General features: G+C 43.3%; 2 protein-coding genes across 2 annotated transcripts; both read left to right on the plus strand.

The window, feature by feature from the left end:
* The first annotated feature begins 506 nt into the window (after window positions 1-506).
* Window positions 507-1,559, plus strand: LOC143578759 (uncharacterized). The gene is made up of 2 exons (XM_077062242.1): window positions 507-948; window positions 994-1,559. The coding sequence occupies exons 1-2, from the start codon at window positions 507-509 to the stop codon at window positions 1,557-1,559; spliced, it is 1,008 nt and encodes a 335-aa protein (XP_076918357.1).
* Window positions 1,560-4,480: 2,921 nt separating this feature from the next.
* Window positions 4,481-7,207, plus strand: LOC143578750 (protein TWIN LOV 1-like). Its single transcript, XM_077062233.1, has 7 exons — window positions 4,481-5,271; window positions 6,007-6,211; window positions 6,282-6,346; window positions 6,431-6,510; window positions 6,582-6,637; window positions 6,712-6,775; window positions 6,847-7,207. Exons 1-7 carry the CDS (start codon window positions 4,704-4,706, stop codon window positions 6,985-6,987), a joined length of 1,179 nt encoding a protein of 392 aa, XP_076918348.1. The 5' UTR covers window positions 4,481-4,703; the 3' UTR covers window positions 6,988-7,207.
* Window positions 7,208-16,154: the final 8,947 nt, after the last annotated feature.

A 16,154-nucleotide genomic window follows, 5' to 3' on the forward strand; every position in this document is an offset into this window, starting at 1 on the left:
AAGGGTATGCCATACTTTTTGATGATGATAAATGTATGGTAAAAAGCAAAGCAACAGGAAAAGTTCTCTTAGAGGTTCAAGTGGCCAGAAATAACATGTTTATTCTCAACACTACCTGCTTAGTAACTGTTTCAAATCCCACACCCACTAAGCAAGAATTGGAAACTCACAAATGGCACCTTAGGTTTGGTCATATTCATCTTGAATGCCTTAAACAATTGCATGATTCTGGAATGGTTGTGGGTCTGCCCAAAATATCCACCTCGCTGAAATGTGAAGCATGTATTATGGGAAAGCAAGCTAGAGGGTCCTTTCAGTCAACATCATGGCGAGCTAAAAGAAGGTTGGTACTTGTCCATACTGATGTATGTGGACCCATGCAAGTCTCAAGTCTAGGTAACAGTTTGTATTACTTATTATTTGTTGATGACCTCACTCGTATGTCTTGGGTTTACTTTCTCACAAACAAGTCAGAGGTTTTTACCAAGTTCAAGATTTTTAAAGCTATGGTTGAAAAAGAAAGTAGGAGATGTATAAAGGTGCTCAGGTCTGATCGTGGTGGCGAGTTCTGTTCACACGAGTTCAACTCTTTATGCAGTGAAGCTGGTATCAAGCGTGAATTAACTGCCCCATATACGCCTCAGCATAATGGGGTAGTTGAACGTAAAAATCGTACAATTATGGGGCTTGCTCGAAGCATGCTGTTTAAAAAACAGCTACCTAAGTGTTTTTGGGCTGAAGCTGTATCTACTGCTGTCTATACCATGAATCGATCACCCACTAAAGCATTGGTAAAGCAAACACCTTTGCATGCATGGAGTGGTATAAAACCCACTGTAGGACACATGAAAGCCTTTGGTTGCATAGCTTATGGCTTAAATCTTGCACACAAATCAAAATTGGACCAGAGGTCAGAAAAGCAAATCTTCATTGGATACACTTCAACAGGTTATGCATACAAACTTTTTTGTCCAAAGACATAAAAGATTTTAGTCAAAAGCACAAGTGATGTTGAGTTTCTCGAGAATCAAAAGTGGGAATGGTCAAGTGAAGGTACAAGTAATGTGCAAGATACAAGTGATAGTGACAACTCTTTTGACAACCTTTTTGGAGACCCTTTCCCAACCAATGATACTTTTACCACATCCAATAAACCTACTCCATCAACTGATCCTCAACCTACCCAAAGTGCACCTCCTTCTCCTCAAGACATTCCACCATTAACACAAAATACATCAAACCATAGCCCCGAACCTAATCCTACCAACGGCCCACATCACACTGAAGCTGGTCCCTCCAAGCGTGTTTCAAAACCTCCAACATGGCTTAAAGAATATTACACTGGTGAAGAATTGTCTGATGATGATCTTCATACTACATGTCAATTTGCTCTTCACACTGCTGATCCAGCTAGTTATAAAGAAGCTTGCAACAATGATAAATGGCTTCAAGCCATGAAGGAGGAGATTGCTTCCATTGAAAAGAATGATCCTTGGCAATTAGTTCTTCCTCTTCCTAGACAAAAATATTGTGGGTGTCAAATGGTTATTCAAGACTAAGTTTGGTCCTCGAGGTGAAATCCAAAGGCACAAAGCCCAACTAGTAGCCAAGGGCTACTCTCAACAGTATGGCATTGATTACCAGGAGACGTTTGCACCAGTAGCACGGTTCGAGACCATGCGAGTTACTCTGGCTATAGCTGCTCAACGAGGCTGGCATGTGCATCAACTTGATGTCAAGTCAGCTTTTCTTAATGGAGAACTGATGGAAGATATATACGTTGAGCAGCCAGAAGGATTTGAGGTAGAGGGTAAAGAACATATGGTGTATAAACTAAAGAAGGCTCTGTATGGGTTGAAACAGGCACCTCGTGCCTGGTATGAAAAGATTGATACTTACTTCCTCAGTCATGGGTTCAAAAGAAGCTACAGTGAACCTACCTTGTACGTGAAAGTAAATGAAAAAGGTATGCTTTATGTTTGCCTTTACGTTGATGATATCAATTGCACGTCTTCTTGTCATGAAATGGTCACAGAGTTCAAGCAAGGCATGAAGTCCACCTTTGAAATGACGGACAAGGGTAGTCTAAAATACTTTCTTGGTCTGGAAGTTAAACAAACCAAGGAAGGGATCTTTGTGTGTCAAGGAAAATATGTTACCAATCTATTGTCTCGATTTGGAATGAGCAATTGCAACACTGAAGCTACCCCAGTCAACTGCAATGAAAAACTTCAACTGAAAGATGGTGCAGATAAAGTTGATAGTGAGATGTACAGAAGTCTAGTGGGTGGCCTAATTTATCTTACACATACCCGTCCTGATCTAGCTTATGCAGTAAACTTAGTGTCAAGATACATGCATCAGCCATCAAAGCTTCATCTTGGTGCTGCGAAAAGAATTATCAAATATGTTGCTAGTACAAAGAATTTTGGGATTTGGTACAAGAGAGCGCAAGAAATAGCTCTGGTTGGATATAGTGACAGTGATTGGGCCAGTTGTCCAGATGATAGGAAAAGTCTCAACTTATGTTTTCACGCTTGGTAATGGTGCAGTTGCATGGTGTTCAAAGAAACAACACACTGTGGCACTTTCAAGTACCGAGGCTGAGTACATCTCAGCTACTGGAGCTACATGTGAAGCCATATGGTTAAGAAGAATTTTGGAAGATCTTGGTTTGCAGCAAACTGACCCAACAGTTATTTATTGTGACAATAAGTCGGCCATTAATCTGTCAAAAAAAATCCAGTAATGCATAACAGGTCCAAACACATTGAATTGAAGTATCATTTTATTAGGGAAATGATTATGCAGAAACATGTCAGCTTGAAGTATTGCAGCACTCTCAGTCAGTTAGCAGATGTGTTTACTAAGGGTCTCACCAGAGGGAAATTTGATAACTTCAGGTCACTGCTGAATGTCGAAGAATTTGAATCACGGGAGGATGTTAAAGAATGATTCAAATCACGTGCGCATGGAACTCTCTCTCTTTGTTAGTTTTGACTTAGTCTCTGCATGATCCTATCATTAGGCATATTTTGTTATTTTCAATAAAGTCATGTAGTCAGTAGTTGTTGAGATATTCTCGTTGATTTTCTAGTATTTATAGGATCTTCATGTATCTCTCATTTCATCACATTTTCACATCAATAAAATATTGAGAGTTCCTGCAATCTTCATCATTTGTGTGTATTCAATCAAGGCTTTATACCAACAATATATGCATGTTGATATACAGACAAATACATATGAATATGTATATATAACACTTGCCGCCTACCTTCCGCTCTCCCTATACTTTACAACCAGCTCTAGCTCTGCTATTTGTGAGATTTTACCGTGTACATACGATCTTCACATCGGCGTTTGATTATTAAACAAAAATACCATGCAAGATTTTAGTATCATTAAAAATGTCATGATAGAGATCATAAGATTGAATTTATTTTTCGTTTTAACTAGAACTTTCATTTTAAGAGGAGCACATTTACTACACACCTTAATAATGCTAAAACTGTGCATAAACTCTAGCACCTTCACAATATATTATGTGATGTGCCTTTTGATCTAACAAAATAAAGAAAATGAAAAATTGGTAAGACAAAAACAAGTAGATGTATAATTTGGTGGGTTTGGGTTTGGGTTTGGGTTTGGGTTTGGGTTTGGGTACATTTTGTCAATATGCGACCACGTCCGCATATCATAAGTGTTTTGTCTTTATCGTAAATATTTTTGTTTTGTTTTCTTCTTACTAAATTACCTTGAAATTTATATTTATATTTTACTTTGCCAGATATTATTTCCTGACATCATCTCCTCTCTCAACATCCTTTTTTTTAAACAAGAGCATTTTGGTTGGAAAAATTAAACAATTAGTTAGATGACGTGAGGTTTAATCCATCTTGTAAAGCAAGAGTGAAATTCAAACACAGCACGTTAATCAGAAGAAAACTTTAAGTGAATCTAAGGTAAAACTACTTATGATCAACCCCCCCCCCCCCTTTTCTTTGAACGCTAATAAACAGAGAATTGTCTAGGTACTCAGTACGGGGTGGCCCAAAGGCAAAACCTTCAATCGTACAGAGCCCTTAAACGACATTAAGTTAGTTCTGGGGAAAACTTACACGCCCGATGGCTCACTGGTAGTAAAACCTGGACATCTTCATGATTGAACTGAAGATCACAAAGATCTTAGTCTTTCTTCATTACGTCCCTCTCAAAATATTATCTGTAAAGATTGAACCTGAGTCTCCATAGAAAAACTCACCTAAAATTTCTAAACTAATATTATATTATATTTTAAAGTTGAAATAAATAAATTAAATTATTTTTCTTTTCTTATCTCTTAGAAAGAAAAGAAAAGGAAATATAAAATAACATGTGTTTGTGTATGCAAATAGATAAATGATGAAAACAAAAGATGTTAATGATTATGATATTTATTTGATGAGTCAGCTGCTTGCAACCTCTTCCACAAAACTTTTGAGTGATTCTCATCAACTCTCAACTCTCATTTCATTTCATTTGTATTCTTCATTGAAGCAAGCTAAATAATTAAGCAATCATGGGGTGGTATTATTATTATTATTCAGTTGGTATGTTATAAAGATTATCCTTTTATCTTTCTTTCATTCATTCAACTTAGGTTAGGGTTAGGTCCTGTTAGTCCTCCACATGGGATTGGGATTCATTGATAATTTATTATTATGGAGGAGAGAAGTGTTACTACTACTGCTACTGCTATTGAGCAATCCATTAATAGCAGGTACTCATTTTGGGTAAGAGAAGCCCTTGATGAACTGCCCCACAGCTTCACCATAACCGACCCCTCCCTCCCGTCCCACCCGATCGTTTTCGCTTCAAGGGAATTCCTCAAAATGTCCGGTTATTCGACCCACGAGGTTATCGGGAACAACGGGAGGATGTTTCAAGGGGTCAGGACCAACAGAAGATCGGTTATGGAGATTCGACAGGCGGTTAGGGAAGAAAGGACCATACAAGTCACCTTATTGAACTATCGAAAAGACGGGACGCCTTATTGGATACTGTTTCATATGTTTCCTGTCTTCTGCAAGGAAGATGGGAGGGTCATACACTTTGTTGGTGTTCAAGTCCCGATCATGCCTAAGCCTAGGCGGTCTGGGAGTGAGTTTTCCAGGGTGGGTTTGTGTGAGACGGATGCTGCGGTTCTTGGCTTTTGTAGAAGGAAGGTGTGTTCTGATACCGTTGCGGAGTTGACCCGTATTCCCAATTTGGACTTAGCTGCTGATGCAGGTTTGGATTTTTAAACGCTTTTTCGGCTTATGCAGATTGTTTTAGACTTGTGTGATCTTACAATATCAATTTGACTTACAAAGTTATTGTATTGTTGGCCCGTTGGGTTAATTCTTGGGTGGCAAATGTGACTTGTGGGTTGAATGAGTTGTATTAAAGAGTTGTATTAAAATTTATATAATGGGTCAAACTGAAAAAAGAAAATGATTGAAACGGGTCAAAACGGGTTGACATTTCTTGAAGGTTTTTTGTTATTATTTTTTTTATGTAACGAGAAAAACGGAGAAAACTTTTTGGTATTTTTACGTTTTTAGTTTTTGATTTATATTTCAAGTTATGATTTTTTAATTATTTCAACCTATTTTGACCCATTTCAAAAACCCCTCATTAAAAAATTCAAAAAAATAATTAAAAAATCATAACTCGAAATATAAATCAAAAACTAAAAAAGTAAAAGTACTAAAAAGTTTCCTCCGTTTTCTCGTTCCATAACTTTTAAGAAATGTCAACCCGTTTTGACCCGTTTCAATCATATTCTTTTTTTAGTTTGACTCATTCTGACCCATTATATGCATTTTAATACAACCCATTCAACCCAATGGGTCACATTTTAATTCCTTGATTTGCAATCTTGCTGAATTAAGGGTATTTATGGAATTACTGATTAATGAGTATTAGTATCCAAGTTTATTTGCCAATTCAATGTTAAGATAAAGACGAGTTTGTGTGATACAGAAACTACTGAGACGGTATGGAAGGTGAGTGATTTGGAAAGACAAGGTGCCAGCAATGCTATGTGCAGCATACTTTCCTTGCTGACGCATTACAGCCAGTTAACGGGCAGATTAGTTTCAGAAACGAGATGCTGCTCTACTTACATGAGCGGTGTTGGTGCATCCTTGAATATATCTCTTGGTAGAATTAAACAAAGCTTTGTCTTGTAAGTTATCTCCTTCTTTGTAGTGTTTTACGCATTCATAGTTAGTTTCTAATCGTTATGCATCGTGTAGGACGGATCCACATAAATCTGATATCCCGATCGTGTATGCCAGTGACGCTTTCCTAGAATTGACAGGTACGCATAACGCATTGATGGTTAAAGTCAAACACAATACTTTATCCTTTTTCAAATTTAAGGTAGATAAATATTATTTTCTAGGATACGCTAGACATGAAGTACTGGGACGAAGTTGTAGATTTTTAAGCGGGCAGGAAACAGATGACTCGACTGAATTACAGGTTAGAAGTTAAAAAACCAAAATGTTTGCAGATACATAAAAATAATAACAATGAAATGGTTAACTTTGCAGATTACAAATAGCATGCAAACTGGAAAAGCTTGCACCGTGTGCATCCTAAATTACAGGTTGGTGCATCGCATGTTTTTTTTATATATAACTAACTAATTTGTTATAGAGATTAAGTTGTTGATCTCTACAGAAAAGACGGGAGTCCCTTTTGGAACTCTTTGTACATTGCACCTGTGCGAAATGCTTCTGGCAAGGTAGTTATTAACTTATTATATATTTATACATGCATAGAAGGTTAATTAATACACGTGTGTGTGACGTACAGATCACGTACTTTGTTGAGGTTCAGATGAATGTGAGTGGTGAAAACAGAGAGCGGAATCTGAGGCCGGAGATGAGCGTGGTGGCCGCCGTAAAAGTAGCAGTGAGGGCCTCGGGAATGATCGCCACCACTTCCAACTCATGACATGAAACCAGAATGGTTTCTGTTAATAAAAATGTGGTCTTATTGTATTGATATCAATTTTTATTGGACAAAAACACTTCACATCAACTCACGTGATAAATTTAAGGACAAAAAACCAAGACTATGATTAGTTTCATATGTAATTAAACAAAAGAACATTACAAAACATTCTGTATTAGGAGGCTAGTCTAGGATTTTATTTGTTTAGTGCTTATCATCATGGATTTGAAAATTTGATTGTTCTACTTTTAAAGTTTTTATAAACACATGCCCAATTGCTATGGACCACTTTCATTGTTAGTTTTTGCAGATGTTGGACACTTTTCACAGTTGTCTATTCAAACAGCTTTTACATCATTTGTATAAAACAGTGTTCTTCTCTCGGGTTTTTTCTCCGGGTCAAAATAGTCCATACGAATTCGGAATTTCATGGACAAGTTTATATCCGGGAGACCAACTGGATCATGATGACATTACGCTTAGTGGTCACCATGGGGTTCAGAGATACGAAACATATGGGTAATGCTTCAGGTATGGTGTTTATTTTAAACAGTTTGTTAAAATTTTAAGTACCTAAAAATACCTTTTTATTGATGCCATTGTATTGTGAATTCGTGATCAGGTTTGGCGGTTATTATGGTTACGACTTGCTTAATGCCTCTTATTATCGTCCTATGTTGGCACCAAACATTATTACGGTTATGTTCGTCATTAGAATGCTAGTAGGCTTAACTAAATTGAGTAATTAGTTTTCTTTTTAAAAAATAATATATCAAAAAATATTATATTTAAAAAAAAAGGCCAAATGGGGCCTTTTTAAAGAAGATGCTTAAAAAAGAAGATGGCAGCTCTTTTACATATTATAGATTGTGTTTTGGTGTAGTTTCTTGTGAGGAAATGTGTAAATGCTTTCTTATGTCATGTAATTTTGTTTAATTACACATGTTGAGATACAGATACATATGTGTATGTATAATTGTAAATACAATACTTGTCGTCTTAGAATGTAAAACCAGAAGCTTTCAATAAGATGACGACTATGTATTATTTAAGAATGTACAAACCCCAAAAGACACATTTTTTTATATAAGGGTTTATTGTACATGAGATATTTATGGTATTTGATGGGAATAATAATAATGTTTTGAAAGCAAAGCTACAGAAGATTACGAACATGTGACAAAACAAAACTCGCAACTGTTGTGCGGGCCCATGTTAGGAGAATGGATAGAGATGAAGCCCAGTCATACACACGCCAGTCACCACCTGTAACGTTGTGCCTGTCGTATTCATATTATGAAAATGAAAATGAAAATAATAATATATATAGCAAAATAATCAACTTAGCAAATGTTAACATTTCCTATTCATAAACATCACAAGTTTTCTATTGTGCCTGGAGAAGCATCTATGTAAGTGCCCTGAGTATGAAAAGCTCGGACCAGGACTAACGTGACTGAAGAGGTAGGTCCCAGCAGAGCCCAGTTGGACCCGCAAGACTCACCTTGAACAGGGACGTCTGCGCAACGACCAACTGCTCCCGCAGGACCCACCATGCTCAGAGAAAACCTTACGCGCAGTACGCCAGCTGTACCCGCAGGGAAAGCCTCCTAATGGTGAAGTACCCCGCCTGTTCCCGCAGTTGCGGATACAAGCCATCAGGGAAAGCTACCCGCACTAACAGCAAGGCTACACGCACAAGGCACTAGCTACTTCAGTAGTCACATGAAGGAATGAGCAAGGCGGGAATACTCCCGCCTAAATGAGCCAGTCCGTATGCTTCTGGAAGATCTTTTGTACTATACCTACTAAGGTATGGGCAGAACAGACGATCTGACCAGAACAGCCCATGAACCAATCACAGGGTGACAGCTCACCGACAACAGTACGAGGAGGAGCACCCTCTAGTACTGTTTGTCATTATTAGCCGCTGCCTACTCACCAACCCTTACTATGGGACGTGCGCAGCCTACAGTTGGTGGAACAGTGCATAGCCGGCAGTAAAGGAACAGTGTACAGCCGACCTTGTTACTGTCGGCCGTAGTCTATCCACCAACCAGCATGGCCTGTGCATAGTCCACTGTTGGTAGAACAGGAATACTATTCAGCCGGCTGTACCTTCTAGGAAACCTACCTTCGGCTATAAATACTCCAACACCTTGGAATGGTAAGGACATCATCTGATATCTCGCTATCTTATCTAGCAATCTCTTAATATACACTTATATTCAGAGCAATCTAGTCTGATTCTCATGCCGGAGGGTGGTCACAAGGAGGAACCCCCCCTTCTCAGTGACGAGCTTACGGTGTCTGTTTTGCAGGTCATTTGAAGAACCTTCTCTGCTGAACCTCATCCTCGTGGGAAACATTACTTAACCCACAGATTATCCGTAATCTGCCCTGGGTCACTTAGTGTTTCTTCATTGGCGCCATCCGTGCATAAAAGCTAGAAGTAATTCTTAGTTTTGTCAAAATTTCTGAAGAAATGGTTAACGTTACTCCGGTCCCAAGGCCAGTAAGCGACCAAGAAACCCCGGTAACCACAACCCCAGCAACTGGGGGGAACACCGGCGGTTATACAAATCTTACGAACACTACCCCGGTTACCCAAGCCGGGGCAAGTGCAGTAAATATTCCACTGGGGTTCACTGATGCCCAGTTGGAGAAACGAACGAGGGTCCCTCGCCAAACATTAGATCAAGTTAAGGCGTGGGCCGAAGCACGTCAGAAAGAGTTCCAAGCTGAGTTGGATGAACGCTTGCGTTCAGTTCAACAGGCTGACGATTTCGGCAGTACTCGCCAACATCTCAATATGAACAGTGAGTGCGAGTACTCAGACGATGAGCGGGAAGAATCCGATACCGACGCAAACCCTCGCCATAAGGCAAAAGGGAAGGGTAAGGAAACGGACTTCCAACCGACAAGGAATTTTGGGGAAGCCTTTAAACCAACGAATGCGGAGAGAAACCCGCGTGACTTCTCCAAAACCTTTAGACCAACTGCTGCAAATGCAGGAAAGTCAAAGTTCGCAAGGGACATTGCGGAAGCAATCGCCCCTAGAAGTGCCAAACAAATGTCCAACATCGGCACTTATGATGGTCTATCCGACCCAGACGACCACTTGAACAGATTCATTGCGGGGGCAACCGTCAGTAACTGGACGGAACCCACGTGGTGTTATATGTTCCAGATGACTCTGGTTGGAGCGGCCAGGGCATGGTTCAATCGCTTACCGGTCCACCACATATATGATTGGGCGGACTTTCAGAACAAGTTCAGCCAGCACTTCAGCCAGCAAAGGAAATATACTGAAGAACAGTGGACGATTCTCAACTGCGTTAGAGAGGAGGATGAATCTTTACTAGACTTCATCACTCGCTTCAACTCCAAAAAGCTAAGTCTGGGCAACATAAGTGAAGATCTTGTTCGCGCCGCTTTCATCCAGGGCGCCGAATACCCAGAGCTTATCCGCACATTGACGGGTAAGGACGGCATGCCATCCACATGGGATGCCATCATGACGGCGGCCAAGCGTTTTGCCGAGACGGAGAAGCAACTGGGAAGGGATCTTCCCCAGAGTACACACCTCTACACGCAAAGGACTAGAGAAAACAATGTTCGGATCGCCCGGCAGAACAAAAAGAGGAAGCTAGGTATTTGGCAGTCAAGGGTAAACTTTGACACCTCATCCAGCTCTCACCCTCTTGTTGGCGGAAGAAATAACACACACCCTTCAAGCCAAAAACACCGGTGGACGCCACTCACCAAAAGCGTCACGGAGATATTTGCCACTGAAAAGCTACCATGGCCAAAAGCTCCAATGATCCGGCAGCGACCCAATGCGGATCAGAGCAAATCCTGTGACTTCCACGGGACAAAAGGTCATAGTACGGAAGAGTGTACATCCTTGAAGGATATTGTTGAAGCATTCGTCAAGGATGGAAGACTTGCACACCTGGTGGCATCAATCAAGAAGGGAGGAAGGAACGATAACCGGTACCGAGGCAACGGACGAAAGCCCGTTGACATCAGCATTAACATGGTTCATGGTAAGATCAGAGAAAGAAAAAGGCGAACGACAGAACCATGCGCGTGGAAGGAAGCTGAGGTGCGCTTCCCGCGAGTGCCAGGAGGACCCAGCAAAGAAGGCCCTATCGTCATCAAAAGCCAGCTGGGGCACTACATCACTTCTCGCACTCTTGCTGACAACGGCGCCTCGTCAACGGTGATGTACAGGCAGTTCTTCGACAAGCTAGATAACGAAGACAAGGAACGCCTGGAAACGATCTGCGCCTCGATGGAAGGGTTCGATGGCAGCACAAACACCCCCCTGGGTATCCTATCTTTCCCCGTCACTCTTACGGACGGGAATCACTCACGCACAGAAGACGTGGATTTTGTCGTAATGAGGAAGCCACACCACACATACGACATTCTCTTCGGAAGAGACGGGATGGCAAGATTCAACGCCGTGGTATCCTCAGTCCACGGCATGATGGGATGGCCAACAGCTGAGGGTGTAGCGATGATCACCGGCATTCCCCAGAATTTGGTGAGCGATAACGGCACCAACTTTGCTGACAAGAAGCTACAACAGTGGCTGAAAGAACTTCAAATTACCCACACCTTTACCTCAGTGGCACACCCGCAAGGTAATGGTGAGGTGGAAAGAGCAAATAAGAGCATCGTCGAAGGCATAAAGAAAAGACTCTTGGAACACAGATCCGGCTGGGTGGACGAGCTTCCGCACGTCCTTTGGGCAAACAGAACGCTGAAGAAGGCCAGTACGGGAGAAACCCCGTTCAGTCTCACTTATGGCACTGAAGCCATGGTCCCGGTCGAAATTGGTTTACCCTCACCAAGGGTCTTGATTCAGCCAGAAGACAATGATGCGGAAAGACGGTTAGATCTTATGCTAACCGAGGAACGCAGAGACTTAGCCGCAGTGCGTGAAGAGAACTACAAGCGACAAATGCAAAAGTACTACAACACGCGGGTAAAACTCTGCAACTTCAATGTAGGAGACTACATACTGCGTAACAACGAGGCTTCGAACCAAGAACGCCCAGGAAAGCTGGCCCCGGTCTGGGAAGGGCCATACATTATCAAAGAAGTTCTGGGAAAGGGCGCGTACCGCCTCGAAAGGCTCGATGGCACTCCCATCCCAAGAACATGGAATGGAGCTCAATTACGCAAATGTTATATGTAGATCAATTCCAAACTTGTAAAGAAAAGGCCTAGAGCCACTTCTAAATGATTCTCCTTTCACAATGTGTTGATAGCCTTACCTTTATACTTATGAACTTCCCACACTGATGTGCCGGTATTCACCGCATAAATGGGGGAAGAAGTAAGTCGTTACGTGTGGAAGGCGGCAAAACCCGCATAAACACAACGGTAAAAATTTCAAGTTTTAAGGAAAACCTACACGCAAGTCAGATGTAAGTAAAGTTTAGCCATCCTTGTAAGTGCAAGTGACGGTCTTACCCGCACAATCACGAACAAGGAGGCAAAACTTCAACCTATCATCTACCACGTCCAAAGGTTAACTTATTCTGAACACTTAGAAAATCTCAAAGGAAAAGATGAGGAAAACTTCCACGCAGGTCAGATATAAGTAAAGTTAAGCCATCCTACTAAGTGTAAGTGACGGTCATACCCGCACAATCATGAAAGAGGAAGCGAAACAAACTTATAATTTGCCACGTTAAAAAGTTAACTTATCTAAGTACTAAAGAAATTGCTAAGTTAGATCAAAACATGCGTAAAATAAACAAGGCAAAGAACTAACACAATCTTTATTCCATCAAATTCAAATATTACAAAGATTGCTGGGTGCATACCCGCATACAAAAGAAGCTATACAAAAGCAAAAATCTACGCTAATGGTGGAAAGGGATCTTCAGAATCAAGCTTCAGGACCACTTCCACTTGGACCCGCTCCATCAGTAGAGCGTGGTGGTTCAAGGAAAGCTTTAAGGATAGCTAGCCCATCATCAGCAGCAGCGACTTCGTTCACCTTCTCCACCACCGGATGCGGGAAGGCGGCATACTGGTTCACTGCTTGGTCATAAACAGCTTCAGTATCCACATCATACAAAGGGAAGTTGGAAGGCGGGATGCCTTTCTCAACGAACCCTAGACCAAGCAGGAAGCCGGCCTTTTCCCCATCCTCATGAGAAGCGTTGAGGGCTGCGCTCATAGCATCGTCATAAGACGTCTCTGAGAAGACCCGATGCACAACCTACAAAAAAGAAAAAATACAAGTATCAAAACCTTTTCTATTTACAAAGAAAAGCGTAAATACATGAAAAGCTTACCTGAGACAACGCTTCTCGAAGAAGCCATTCCTTGGCAACCAGAGCTTCTTGGAGGGCGGCTTGAGCTTGGGTACAGGCGCGTTCGGCTTCACTTTTATTGAGGTTGGCAAGCAACACTTCCTTTGCAGCAGCCTCTTCGACGCCCTTTAGCTTCCGCTCAGTGTGGTCAAGCACGCCCCTCTGGTCCAGGATCTCTTGGAGCTTCTTCGCGTCCTCCATCGCCAAGGCATCATGAGCCTGTTGGAGCGCCTCTAATTTAGCTTTAAGTTCCTCATTCTCGAGGCGTAGAGGCTCAGCAACAGCTTCAGCCTTGGTGGCCCTTTCAGTTGCGTTCCTAGCAGTTTCCTTAGCCAGCCGAAGCTGTTCGTTAACAGCTTGGGCAGCCTTGGAACGGGCCTCGAGACGGGCCTGAACCTCAACTTCAAGGGCCTTGAACGCCTTCTCCTTCTCCGCAGCCGCGGCGGAGAGCCTCCTATTCTCCTCCCGGACAGCCCGCGCCTGAGCTACTTCTTGAATGCGAGCTGCTTTTAACTTGTCGTTTTCACGACAAAGCAGCTCGACGCGCGGCTGCATCCGGGCCAGGAGAACCCGAAGCTCATTGGTTAGCCTACCCTCCTGGTAGCTAGCCATGGCTTCCCCCAACGCACCACTGGGAGCTGCGTGACGAGCCCAATCCACGCACTCCACAGGTGTGTGAAGGGTTGTTCCTCGGCGGGTGTTCCATCGTGGAACATACACTTCATTGGAATCCGACACTGCAAAAAATAAAAAGCAGTTAGGAAAAGATGATATATAAAATATATATATATATATATATATATATATAATAATAATAATAATAGGCCAAGAGAACCCTACGCACCTGTAGGGTCAATAACAGGCCGATAGCCGCCAAACCCGTCACCTGAACCCAAGGGAAATCCGTCCAAGAGGTCAGGTAGATGGGAAGGAGGCAGAGGTTGGCGAGAAGCCCCATGCATACCTGAAGGATCGGCCGTCGATGCCGATGACGGAGGAGGCATGGTGAAGTCCGCCGCGGTCGCCGCTGCGGAGTCCGCAGCAAAAGTAACCGCCGGCTCAGTGAAAGATGCGGTAAAAATGGCACTGACAGCCGGCGGTGATGTCGTCACAGCTGGAACAGTTGGCTCAATGGAATGAGCAACTGAACCAGCGGAAGCAGGCGCAGCCGCCTGGGTCGTCGCCTCAGGTAGGCTGACCAAGCCTACCGTCATGGGCGGGGGGGTACTCCTCCCCGCTCCACCCTGGAATGCGTCAACATCCACGCCTGCACAAAGAAGAAGTATTAATGATGGAAAGCTATGCAGTTAAAAATAGTTTGTACTTACGGGTTTTCTTGAGCCTAAAAGTGCGGACAGGCGGGGATGAACCCGATGGAGCCGGCCTCTTCACGCCGGTCACCGTTGTCATCCTAGGCTCTCCGGAGGTGACAATCGTCGCAGCCTCCGGAGCAGTGGTCTTATCACCACCGGGGTTCCCCGCCACCTCCTCGCTCTCGGCCTCTGAGTCAGACCGAGGCACTGGATCGGCAGTGGAGGCCACCTTCTCCTTCCCCTTCCCGCCGGCAGCCTTCTTCTTCCGCACCAACGGAGGACCATCTGCGGATTCCTCATCAGAACATACGATTAGAGGAATTCCAGCAGAGGTTTCAACATTGAGGGGTCGAGGGTTGAATAGCGCCTTACCTGTCCGCCTGGCGCTCAGGATCTCGTGGCCTAGCGGGTAGACCTCCACGAACCGATCCGCCGTTTGTTCTAGGATGGGCAACTCGTTCTCGTCTAGAGCGCGAGTACCCATCCGAGCGGGACTGTCAGCCTCCCGCGGATACATGAGCGACTGCAAGTCGTTCCCCTCTGAAATAAACAGGAAAGAAGTTAGAAGAGATTCTAAATCAACAAAAAGAAACAGAGCATACCGTAAGGAACAGAGTTCGAACCGTATTCAAGGACGATTGGGATCTTTTGCGCATCCGCATCCTTCCACACCCGGCTCATCTCGAGCATCACCATCCCGGACTCCGCAAACCGGTAAACCGGAGATTGGACTCGGGATATCCTCGAGAACCATTCCGCCTCCTGGTAGTTGGAGGCGTGAAGGCTGGGAAGTGCTTGCCCATTCTTGAATTTCATGGCAAGGGGGATGGCGCGAGCGGAGATGTAGAAGAACTCTCGCTTCCACGAACGAAGACTGCGCTCGGTTGCGCAAATCTTTAAACCCTTAATCCGGGTTATCAGCGTATACCACCCCTGGATGCACCTCCAAGAGTAGAAGGTCATCAGGCGGTCGACATAGGGCTCAATGCCCAGAATCCGGCATACCCACTCGAAGTGGCGAATCTTCGCGATCGCCATCGGGTGCACCTCGGTCAGGTGCACACCGTGCCTCTCCAGGACACGGTACACAAACTTTGTCAATGGGAACCTAAGATTCCCATAAACAAAGAATGCAACATATACCCCGATCTTGCCTCTGGGGGCATCATACACTGTCTGATGGGATTCAGGAAACTCAGGCTCGAGAGACTCGAGCATGAACTTCCTGACGATGTACTGATATAGATCGACAGGCAGAGCACACTGGCACTCGCCAGCAGTACTCTTGTCATCAGCAAACACCCCAGCCTCCTGGGCTGTAGATTCGAGATCACGAGAAGACATCTTGCAGATGAAAGAAGAAAACGATTTCAAGAGAATGCTCGACTGAAAGGTGAGTATTCGCCGGAAATCGTTTTGAAGATGAAGAGAAGAGTGAAAGTGTGGATTACAAAGAACCCTCTCCCCCTTTATATACTAATCGCAATTAATGCGATGAATTTAATGCGTAGGAGAG

The sequence above is a fragment of the Bidens hawaiensis genome, unplaced genomic scaffold (assembly GCF_021521415.1).
Source record: "Bidens hawaiensis isolate Kalapana, Puna unplaced genomic scaffold, B.hawaiensis_p1.1 tig00029330_1, whole genome shotgun sequence".
Lineage (NCBI taxonomy): Eukaryota > Viridiplantae > Streptophyta > Magnoliopsida > Asterales > Asteraceae > Bidens > Bidens hawaiensis.